The 12,230-nt window shown below is 36.6% G+C and overlaps 1 protein-coding gene across 1 annotated transcript in view; it reads left to right on the top strand.

Annotated features, from left to right (window-relative positions):
* The window catches only part of egfra (epidermal growth factor receptor a (erythroblastic leukemia viral (v-erb-b) oncogene homolog, avian)), a gene marked incomplete at its 5' end in the record, with an annotated part of 26,869 nt that extends 17,333 nt beyond the window's left edge, over positions 1-9,536 (top strand). The window contains 9 exons of the mRNA XM_015034327.1: positions 1,150-1,335; positions 1,457-1,612; positions 2,828-2,903; positions 3,671-3,817; positions 4,237-4,334; positions 4,427-4,594; positions 7,767-7,814; positions 7,937-8,030; positions 8,845-9,536. Coding sequence (XP_014889813.1) covers positions 1,150-1,335; positions 1,457-1,612; positions 2,828-2,903; positions 3,671-3,817; positions 4,237-4,334; positions 4,427-4,594; positions 7,767-7,814; positions 7,937-8,030; positions 8,845-9,188 — 1,317 coding nt within the window. The remainder of the gene's footprint in view (positions 1-1,149; positions 1,336-1,456; positions 1,613-2,827; positions 2,904-3,670; positions 3,818-4,236; positions 4,335-4,426; positions 4,595-7,766; positions 7,815-7,936; positions 8,031-8,844) is intronic.
* Positions 9,537-12,230: the final 2,694 nt, after the last annotated feature.

Raw genomic sequence — 12,230 nt, forward strand, 5'->3', positions numbered from 1 at the left:
TTTTTCTGCAGGGATGGGGATTTGTGGTCTTCAAGTTGAAGGAGGTGCTTGGGATAAGATACATTCATTAAGTGTGGTCTTATCCTCATCTATTTTGGTCGTGCCCGAGTTTTTAATTGGAAACGAAAGTGAAAGGAAATATCAAAATGTTTTTGTGTAATGTAAAAAAGAAAACAAGGATGAGGTTAGGCTTTTATTTATTGAAGTGAGCCACTGTCAGCCGATTGCCGGAAGAACTTCAATTTATCTGGGAGTTTATAGCAAACCCAGACGATCTTTTTAAGCTAGCGAGGGCTTGTTTTCTTTGCAATGAAGTGTGTCACATTACACACAGAGTCTCTTGTGGAGTTTTGTGAAACAGGATTCATTCATTGGAGGGCAACGTGTAGGCGTTGGTGTGTAATTAAGAAGACGATGGTGCTCGGAAATGAAATGCAGCTTCGAAGCCGCGGGCCGTTCTAGTTCACCTTTACAAACAGAAAAATCAGTGTCTCAAATCTTGTGTTATGTGGTCATGCTGCTGGGTTTTCCTTGTGCATAAATCCTGCCATGCACATGAATTCACATCAAAGTCTAACTCTGGGGCATGTAGAAAAAAAAAAAAAGAAAAGATTAAGATCTTTGAAGCCTCCTTTTTTTATCTTGCTGTCAGAATAACAAAGCTTCATGCAAGGGTTTATTTACTGAACAGCACTGACACACAGTAATAAGCATGAAGAAAATATTTGGCCTGCAATTATTATAGCAGTGACAGGGAACATACCAAGTAAAGCTTGATTTAAAGTACTGTTTGCTCACGCCTCCATGCGAGAAGCAGAAGCCTTTTTTTTTTTGTGCTGGCTATCCATATTTTTTTATTTTTTTTTTTCTAAAGCAGCTTTTCTGGTATGATGACTGAGAGTTTCCACTCTCAGGCAATAAAATAGAGCAGGCTGTGTGTGACTGCTGCTAAGAGACTTATCCCCCAACACTCTGTATCCCACAGATGTTTCTCAAGCTATCAGTTGCTTGGATAAACATGAACATTTCTACCAGGGGTTCTGCGAAATGGCCTGCAAGACACATAATTCTTGTTTGCTGTGTTTTTGCAGTGCTGTTTCAACCCTTAAAAAACAGATATAACATGCAGTATGTTCATGTGCATTATAGGAAGCTTATGTGATGGCCAGTGTGGAACACCCGCATGTGTGCCGTCTGCTGGGTATCTGCCTCACCTCGACGGTTCAGCTCATAACGCAGCTGATGCCGTACGGCTGCCTGCTGGACTACGTCAAAGAAAAAAAGGACAATATTGGCTCCCAGCACCTGCTCAACTGGTGTGTTCAGATAGCCAAGGTGAGCGAATCACTTTTTATTTACTTTTTGCTACTTATATAAAACAGTGCTTCACCCACCACATTGAACTTCTGTTAAACGATCTGCTCTCATGCATTAGTTCATTTTTGTTTTATTAAAGGGTATGAACTACCTGGAGGAGCGCCACCTAGTGCACCGTGACTTAGCAGCCAGAAACGTCCTGGTCAAGACTCCTCATCATGTCAAGATCACTGACTTTGGGCTGGCCAAACTCCTCAACGCAGACGAGAAGGAATACCATGCAGATGGAGGAAAGGTCGGTTTGGTCTTAAAGGCGCAGTGTGTTATTTTTGTTGTTTTTTATTATGATGGGATGATGGGACTGGGCCATCGGTGGCACCACGTTAATCGTTTTATTTTTATCAACGTTGTTGCACCTTTTCATGTTCATGTTTTACATCTACACAATATCAGGAAGGTAAGAACTTGAAGTACTTTCAAATAGTCATAAACTACAGACTAAAAGTTTTGAAAGATGATTATACTTAATACAAAATTAGGATGAATTCATTGGTATATTTTGGAACAAGATGAACATGATTTATTCTATCAATCTAAAATTTGTTTTCAGAACAATTTTTACCATTTTCAGTGATTCTTTTTCTTGTCCGTACTTTTTATTAACCTCCTCTGACTTGAAGAACATCATGGCATTCGTATTAAAATGCAAACTGTAATTTTTTTTGCATACTTTTGCATACTGAGTTGTGACTCAGGAAAATCTTCTCGACATTTTTTCTTTTGTAAAATATATTTGTTAAAGATCTCATAGCATCATTATACTTAAATTAAGATAAATTATCAGATAAATTAAGAATCAGATAAATTAAGAAAAACTGTAAATTGTTGAAAGCAAAATCCGATTATCCAGTCGACATCTCCCAAAATCTGTGAAACTCATTTAGGGTTATTTAAGAGAAGCAAAAAATTAAAGTTATGTCCAAATACTTGTCCTATATTGAGCTTCCCTTGAGACTTTTGACCTGTAGAGCAGAGTCAGGTTTACTGAAACTTACAAATAACCTCATTCACTTCATTCATTGTTAAATATCTGGCAAACTGGCTCTAAAAGCTTTCTTACAGTGGAAACTGTTTATGAGTTATTCACTTTCTTTAATTTCTTATTTGCTAGATATGCTGCCATATCTAAAAAAATATATATATTTGTTTTGAAAATAAATCAAGGAATTTGGAGAAACATCCAGTCTTTGTCACATCTTCAAATTATGTGTCATTTCAAATGCTCCCATATTATAGTGTTGGTTTGATAAGTGACTGAAGTGCATCCACTAATCAACTGACCGGCTTTCATTGAAAGTTCAGTGCGGTGCACAGTTTTGTGCTACACGATTGGTGAAGTAATTATTAGCTGGACTAACCCCCATTTCCTGGCATTCATGATTTAACTCATAAAACAGGTTTCAGGGCTTTTTAGATAATCTTATGCTTTTTACCCATTTTTGTTCTTTAGGTGCCGATAAAATGGATGGCTCTTGAATCGATTCTGAACAGAACTTACACTCATCAGAGCGACGTCTGGAGCTATGGTAAGACTAATGCTCTGTATTTAAAGCAAACACTTCCAGTGTCCCAGATTGAGCTTTGAATAGCTAAAACAGCTGAGCCTGTGTGCTTTTCCTGAGTATTAATGGCAGACTCACTGAAAATCATTGTTGAATAAAGTGTTTTAGCAGCAAGCAAAGCATAGAGCAGATTCTGTTTCTCGCTGGATGTTGACTTTGGAGTTTTTGAAGCTGTTAAACATTTTAGAACACAATAAAAAGGGAATATTTCTCTCCAGCATGTGAAACAGGTATTACTCACCTACACAGCAGCAGGTTCAGATGGATGATTTTACGTCAGAGGAAATCGTTATCTCATCCCACTCAGATCATCCCTTCACTTCAGGACAGAACATACGGAGAAATACCTCCACACACACGCACACACAACCAAACCAAACACAGCAAGGCTTTTTTAGAGGAGGCCTGCTTCCAACATTTCCTTTCCCAAGGGTTTGATCGCGCCTCCCGCTCAATCTGGCAAAAGCATCAGCAGACCCTGGCAGAAGTGATCGACTTCCTTTCCTCCTTTCTTCCCCCTCCTTTGGTTCCTCCAGCCCTGCGATGCATCCTGTCAACTCCCACTCCTGCATGTGGAGCCAATTTGTCCATGTTTTGATAGCATGTGATATTTGAGGAGCGTACATCCTGTCAACTTCTGTTTCTTCTCCTTTATTGGGGGGCAAAAAGAAAAGTGAATGACAGCTCATTGCCCTAACATTTACCGACTGCCTCTCGCGTCTGTCTCGTAGGTGTAACCGTCTGGGAACTGATGACGTTTGGTACCAAACCATATGATGGGATTCCAGCCAGTGAAATAGCCGGAATCCTGGAGAAAGGAGAGCGCCTCCCTCAACCACCGATCTGTACCATAGACGTCTACATGATCATGGTGAAATGTAAGCACTTCCTCTTGAGGTTCTATTTACACAACTTTGAAAAAGTAATCTTTTTCACATTACAAGCGGAAGAATCCATGCATTTTATTTATATGATGGATCAACACCAAGTAGTGCATACATTTGAAGAGGATGAAAAATGACACATTGTTTTTTAATATGTTTACAAATAAAAATCAGATACCGATGACTTTCAGATTTCAGATTATTCTTAACTTTGACTATCTTTGACATAAAGTGCTGTTAAAATATATTGATTCTTGTGTTTGTAAAGTGAAAAAGTAAACATTACAACATCGCAATTTTACATACCTGCGTTTTTGTTGGCCCTGGTAATCAATAAGTTGGGATTTTTCCAACTTCAAACCTTCATGCTTAAAAGTGTAACATTAATTATCTTCACAAATGTGTCTGCGCAGGTTGGATGATTGATGCAGACAGCCGGCCTCATTTTCGAGAACTAATAGCCGAGTTCACGAAGATGGCTCGAGATCCTCCGCGCTATCTTGTCATCCAGGTAAAAATGTACCTCACTTCTCAGATGTGCTGTAAGTCCGCTGAAGGACTTTTCTGGTGTGTTAGAGCAACTAAGGCATATTTCTTTTTCAGGGCGATGACCGCATGCATCTGCCGAGTCCAACGGACACCAAGTTTTACCGCAGCCTGATCAGTGGAGGGGACCTGGATGATGGCGTAGATGCAGATGAATACTTGGTGCCCCAGCACAGCTTCTTCAGCAGCCCAAGCACCTCCTACACCCCGCTGCTTCACTCCACGGTATGTTCCTCCATGCACAAAATGCAGCGACAAGTGGTAAAGCTATTTCTCTTTCATAAAAGTAACATTCGTATTACTAAAAGAATATACATTCTCAAAAAGCAAATCCAATTGAAATATTTCTCCCAAATTCGCTCTGATGTTTGAGAAATATGTGGCCACATTGCTGCTTAATTTTGCAATTATTTTTTTAACTTTGAAAAGAACACGCTGTTGGCTCATCTGGTCTGATATGAAGCAAAGCAATTACTGATACGGACGAAAGGTTTAGTAGTGACATAACTGATGTATAGTAGCTCCAAGTTCTTTGAAAACAGACAACCCTTTCCCAGTGCCATTAAGATCAGGGGCCTTTCTGTTCTCGGGTTCAAAATGTCAAAGTTCTGATCTTCAAACAAGTTCTTCAACACTTTTGCCTTATGAATTTTGCTCCATTGTGCTGGAAAATACCCAGATAACTGTGATATTGTTTTAGGTTTCTTAGAAGACCTCGTGGTCCAATTTATTTGTGGCAGAGCTCTTAAACAGAATTATGAATAAGCCCAGTCTATTGGATGAGAATCAGCTGCACACATGGATTTTTCACTGTTGGCACCACAAATGGTTTTCCAAGTGTCAAAAGTAATCAGATGTAGGATCCATCAAATGAACAAACTCCCTCCCAATTCTCAAATGTCCATACTTGTAATTCCTGCACAGTTTCAGGCTGTGCTTGATATTTATTTTTTTGGACAGAAGTGTTTTCTTTGCAGCCTCACTTTGGTCCAAAAGTCTTTTCCAGATTGTACCGGCAGATTCACCAAACTGCTCAAACTGTTGTGCAAGCTCTGCACTGGTGGCAGATCTGTCAGAAATAGGTTAGGTCAGCTCCTCTGAAGATCTCACCTTCAACTTTATGATAGTGAATAAAATTGAAGGCGTTCCTTCACGTGTACTTTTCTTTGCAGCATTTTTTTTTAATTAATTAATTTATTTTTTGTACATGGGTCCATCTTGATGCATAGTAAAGTTGGTAACAAGCTTTTTTGGACACAACTGTTAACATAAAATGGTAATAAAGTCAAGCACATTTAAGTATTGTTTATATAAATTGGTCTGCTAATAAGATAGAACGGCTCTTTAATAGTTCTAATAATAATTTTAAAAACTGGCATGTTTATTTTGTTTCAGACCAAATATATATATATATATATATATATATATATATATATATATATATATATATATATATATATATATATATATATATATATGTGTGTGTGTGTACAAAGTGAATTTTTAGCCTATTTAAGCTAACTGCTAACTATATATAGACATCAAGTCAATCTGGAAATTGTTTTTAAAGCAATGTAAATGATCCTGAAAAGAAAAAAAAAACACTGCACATCAATTCAATATTCTTTGCCTTCCACAAGATGGCGCTGTTTTATACAAAATCTGACCCTAATCTACTGCGTATTTATGTGCATTTTGATGCATAATTCTGTACCTGATACTGCTCTTCCTTTCAATACATTTAAATAAAAGGCGCATAATGAGCTGGTTCATCATAATTACCGGTTCAAATGAATACTGGGGCCTGGAATAATCTTGTAATTATTTTTTATTTTCCTCATTTCTTTTTTTGAGTCAAAACTACAACATCTTAAGTCACACGTGGCACACATTTCCTTTCTTATATTTTAAAATCTTGACAGAAAAAAAATAACATATAAGCAGAAATCCCAATGGGCAGGTCAAAGTAAGAAAACTAGAATTCAGTACCAGCCACGATAAACATGAAGGAGATGTTTTCCATCGGCAACATGATTGGTGCATCTCATTCAAAATATTTGCTTCGAATTTGTGATAATTTATTTGGATGTTAGTAATTCAAATTAGCTATTTATTGATTTGATCTGCATGATTAATCAAAATAAGACATGAGCAAATCAATCAGCCAGAAACTTTTACTGGACAATCACTTAACATCTCAGATTGACGATTGACAGTTCCAACACAAAGAAGTCCAATTTTTACTCTTTTTCTGTCCTGTTCAGTTCATGCTTCAAAAGTTAAAAAAAACAAACAAAAAAAACATTTTTGATCTATAAACATATCAACTAACAATATCTGCTTTGATCTTCTTTTATTACGTTTTATAAAGAGTAGATGAACGTTTGAGACACAGGTTTGACTAGGACGATCTTGTAGTAGCTTGATGCGGTCAAGTGTTTAAAACTGAAAAGTTAACAGAGCTGTTTTCGCCGTGTTTTTGGAAAAATCAGATTTCTGCAGAAATCATTACTCTGCAAGTCAGAATGAAAAAGTCAGTCATCTTTCATCTCAAGGGAATAAAAATATCTTTTGCTTACCGTAAGGCAGCAATTAAAAAAAAAACAAAAAAAAAAACATTACCATCTAAACTAATCAGGGAACTGGAGCCAGTAAAATTGGAAAAGTGGCCAGCGTTACCTGGATTGACCCACATTGGCAGCAGCCGCCCTCCCTCTGACAGCTGTCCTGGCCTGATCTCACCCACACGGCGTCCTCCAGCTGCCTCGCACCCACGTTTCCTCCCAGATGGCTTTTTGATTGATAAGGACCTTCTGTGTAGGCCATCAGTGGGCCAGACTCCTCTACCTGGAACTGTCGTCAGCCGCCTGTCGGTTCATGTGAGCTTTCAAGCTCGATTACCTTTGCAGACAGTCAGGAGGACTGTAGTAAAGCCTCAGTGCGAGCCTTCTTTTGTTATGTCACTCACTGTTAGGCAGAAATGTTTTTCTGCTTCACTGTGTTTAATTTCCTTTTTCTTGTTGAAAGTAATTGCATTGTCACACCTGTCATTCCCGTCTTCATTCTTGCTTCCTTTTAAGCGTTTACAGCCCAGACAGATGCAACAAGGCTTGGTATATGAATTCATGTAAATTTGCTTTGTGGATTTTTAATTTGATCTTTGTGTTTTCCTGAAAATGCTAGTTTGCCCTTTTTTATAATTTAAGTAAAAGCACATTAATTGTCATTAACCTTTCTGTCCCCTGAGAGACTTTAAAGTAATTCACAGCAAAGTGATGGTATACAGTGGAGACATAAAATACAAAATAAAAATAAAAAAAAATGTTGGGGTCAAAAGTGAAAGAAAGATCATAGGATACATTATGTGAGAAATTAATTTAATTATTTTCTGTTTCAGAGCACTAATAGCAGCATAGGGACGAGCAAAACCAGAAATGGCTTAATGGTAAGCAAAAACTGAACTTAAAATTCCTTAATAATTGTGCTTACCTCCTTGTGTTATCTGTTTGCATTATTTTTCAATTGGAATTGTTTCAGATTATTGAAAATATATGTATTTTGTTTCAGAACGGAGTCCCAAGCAGAGACGGAAGTATGGTTCTCCGATATATGCCTGACCCCACAGACAAATTCCTGGACGAGGCCTTCCAGCCGGCTCCAGGCGAGTATTTGCCTTTTAAATGTGAACGTGTAAATGTGGATGTCTGTAGATTCTCTGCAGAGCTTTCTCCATGTCCTTCAGTTTGATACAGTAAAAACTGAGACATCTAGTGGTGAGGAAAAAGGACTGAAAATGCCTTTTATGATACGCTTACTCTCTTTTGTTTTTTTTTTGCATTTTCTTTGATTAAAGAGTATCTCCTGATTGTTAAACTTGACCTATTGAGAAACTGAAAAATTCAAAGCAATGTGCAAGTCATTTTTCAATAAGCCTAGCAGTTTTATTTTTATGAATGGAAAGGAACGTCTTTGAATGGCTCAAAGTTCAAACCTAAATCCAATGGAGAATCTCTTGCAAGACTTAAAAAGTGTTGTTCACAGTTACTCTTCATCCAATCTGAGTGAACTCGATATGTTATGGAATGAAGCATAGGCAAAAAAAAAATAAGGCTTTTGTGCATGATTTGTATGTGATATGTACTGATAGAGGTGTACTCTAAAAGATTTGTACTTGCAATAAAAGAAAAAGGGTCCATAGTTACACACAATTATGGACTTCTTCATGTTAATCTATCACATTATAGTTCAAGAAAATACTTTACTTTAAAGTTTGCTGTTGTAACAAGACAAAAGTGGAGTACCCTGACAACAAGCAGCATCATCTTACTGCTTTATCCAATAAGATCCCTTTGTTTGTCACTGAAAATATCTTTCCACTGATTGTCATTTCAGCTAAAAAAAAAGAAGGAAAAACTATAAAATGTATCATAAAAGCTATCAATTGTTTTTTTTTTTTTTTTTTTTCCTTTCTGCAGACTACATGAACCAGAACGGAGTCTCCAATGTGATAAATCCCGTCTACCAACATTCAGGTCCACCTCGCACCCTTCTTCCAACCATCTCTTCAGACGATACAGAGTCAGAGTACCTGAACTACTTTAAGAACGGAGCCAACGGACCTGAATACCTCAATGAGCTCCCGTCCTCCACCGCCCTACCCCTCAACTCCAACAACACGGCCATCGGCGGTCAAAACTACAGGCCTCAGAACAGCATGGACAACCCAGACTACCAACAGGATTTCACTCCCACTTTCAAGACACACACAAATGGACACATACCAGCAGCAGAGAACGTGGAGTACCTTGGTCCGGACTGAGGAAGGAAATTGAATAAATCTGTGAATAAGAGTCTGTTTTTTTTCTTCCTTTGGGAAAGTTATTCTCTGTGGCTGGAAACTCAATATGTTGTACCATGAGTGAAAACATATGCAAGAGTTTGTTTCTCAGCACCAAACTTTTCTCGCCTGAGAGCAGGAATACGAATGGGTTAAGTGTGTCTCAGTCAACCTTCGAACTGCTGGCTCCAACTGTGAAGGATGGCTGCAGAATGGATTGGAACCTTTGTTGCTTGAAACTGAAACGAGTGGTACACATTGCTGCAGACCTGTGTTGGACTCAAAAATTTCTCAGTTTGGTGTCCATTAAACACTGAATATGTGAGCAAATGCAACTGATGGGACTGTGGTGGTTTTCACACTGATGTTTTGTGGCTCATAATTTGCAGCACTTTGTAACATGAAAGTATATATATATATATTTTTTTTTTTGTTGTTTTCCAGATTTGACAGAGGGCTTCCCTACAACAGTTATCTAAAATCAGAGCCTGTCTTTATTTTTATGCTTGCCAAACACAAGCACAAAAACATTTGTTTTTATCCCAGATGCATTTTGTTTTCTGTCTGAATAATGTTTATAAAAAGCTGGGTGAACAGTCTGAGGCCATGCGCGTGTAATTTTTAGCTGTAGAATTTCATTGTGCGGTTTTTTAAAAAATGAGGCTGTTTAAAAAAAAAAAAAAAAAGATTACAAAAGTCTGTTTATTTGTTTTATAAGATAGATGTTTCACATGGTGTTGACGCCATATGTGAGAGACCGCCTCTTTGCTTTATAGTCAGTCCTCTGTAAATGTTGTTCCTAGTTTTAAAGGAATAAACTAATGTAGCATCTTTTGAAAAATAATTTACACAGGTACATGTACAGCCAATGTTTAATATCCTTAAATATACTCAAAATTAGCTGTCATGAATACTCCATAAAGTTTTTGTCATACATCTATGTGAATATGCACTTGTTTCTGATTGTGACCATATAATTCAACAAAGTACGTGAATAAATTTTCTTTCTATAGAAAGGTATGTTTTTGGTGTCGCAGCTTTGCATGTGAATGTTGAAATGCAAGAACGCAGGACCTGATTCATTCAACCGCTGAGCCTGTTATTTATGGTAACTTCAGTCAACCATTTAATTAAGTCTTTAATCATATTATGGTCAGCTTCAAAATCCTTATTCACTTTCTTGCTGTCTTAAATTTAGGCTACAAGGCAACTAAGAATATCCATAAAATAAAAACTTATCCAGCACTATCAAAGTTAATGATTTTTAATTTATGGTTAGCTAAGAACTTGTGAATTGTTTGTATTTATGTTGAAAATGCTGACTAGGCTTGCTGCAGCAACTTAAGGTTGCCAAAATGTTTTTTTTGTTTTTTTTTTTTTGTCTTTTTTTACATTACATTGAGATTTTTGGACATGGTGGTGGCCAGAAATATTAGTAGCCCTTAGTTGCGTTAATATAGTACAAATAAAAAATATTGAGACATAGAAGCATTTACAAAGTAAAATATTAATTATCATCACATGTACAAGTATTTATTTGAATTTCTAAAACTAGAATGAAAACATGGAAGAATGCAACCAAATGAAGCTGTTCCAGTGAGATCACAAGGCTTCTCAGCTTTGCATTTGTCCTATTTATTTTTGTTTAAAAGCATTAGTGTGTTTAACAATCTAGAAAAAAAACAACTATCATTAAGATAGCCAAACATAACATTTCTATAAATGCCAGAACATACCAGCTGTTGTACTGCTCATGTTACAAAAGCAATCAGTTTTCTGGATGGCTGGTTGCATTCTGTAATACAGCAACTGTCTTTGGAAGTTACAAAACCACAGTTAATCATTATTCTTAGGAAGAAGAAAATGGTGTTTCCCATTAAGTTTATTCACCCACCCAGGCCTCGCCACTTCTTATCTGTGCACACTTCCCGAAACCCTTAGTGATAGTTTTATAGTCATATGGTGTAGATTTAGATAGAGTATAAAACACTCCTTTATAATGGGAAATTTATTTTTACTTCTCTTCATAATAAAACTTAAATAAATGTTACGATATATCAAAAGGGGATGTGCACTATAAAACAGAATAACATATTGTGAGGCGTAACAGCACACCAACTTATTCAAAACAAACATCAGCCTTTTTTCCAAGAAGATCAGTGTCATAACATCAACTTCTTGTCTGACTCATAACGCAGGGCTGGAAGGCATTTTGTGTTTTCTGGGCAAAGTGCAACAATTTAGACAAGTAGAAAATATTAATAAATGGTTTAATTGGGAATATATTCACCCTCACTTGAAAGAGAATCAAGGTCAAGGTCTTTTATTTTGTTGAACAGATTTATAGGACTACTTAAATACATAACGTCATAAACATAAGGAGTTAGAAACCACCAGTCAATATTATTTAGCTCTGATAAGCAAATACTTCAAACAAACTACTACTAACCCTATCATACCATAAAAGACAAAAAACACTATTTGTACCCCTCTTTTAAGTGGTAGTTGAACATGCTGCAGTGAAGCATAACGGGAAGGGTGAATTTCAGTGCAATTTCAAATTATTGATGGTCATTCCCTTAATATTTCTAAAATGTTTTAATTTCTTTTGAAAACAACAAAAGTCTCAATGCTGAAAATTAAATTTCTTACTAAATATTTACTGAATAGGAACTAGTCAATATATGTAACCAGTAGCTTCTAGGTAGCTGTATTTAATTTATTTTACTGCATAACACCATATTGTGTTATCATCTTGAGACATAGCAAGGTTAGTATGAAAAACTCAATATATCAGTAAAGACCTTTATGACCCTTTTTGTCAATGAGAAACTGATAACAGGGAATGCTTTACAGGTCTAAAGTCGGACTCTGATCCTGATTGACTAAACATCTCCTGTCTACGGACGAGTCTTATTTGAATACAGTAAATGCAACTGACTATCTGATCAATCTGTGTTTGTGGAGCAATAAATTAATCAGTAATCAGTGAGTTAATACTGTTTTTAAAATACAAAATTGAAC

Source organism: Poecilia latipinna, unplaced genomic scaffold (assembly GCF_001443285.1).
Source record: "Poecilia latipinna isolate Pla-1442-1.1 unplaced genomic scaffold, P_latipinna-1.0 Scaffold18, whole genome shotgun sequence".
In the NCBI taxonomy this organism is placed as follows: domain Eukaryota; kingdom Metazoa; phylum Chordata; class Actinopteri; order Cyprinodontiformes; family Poeciliidae; genus Poecilia; species Poecilia latipinna.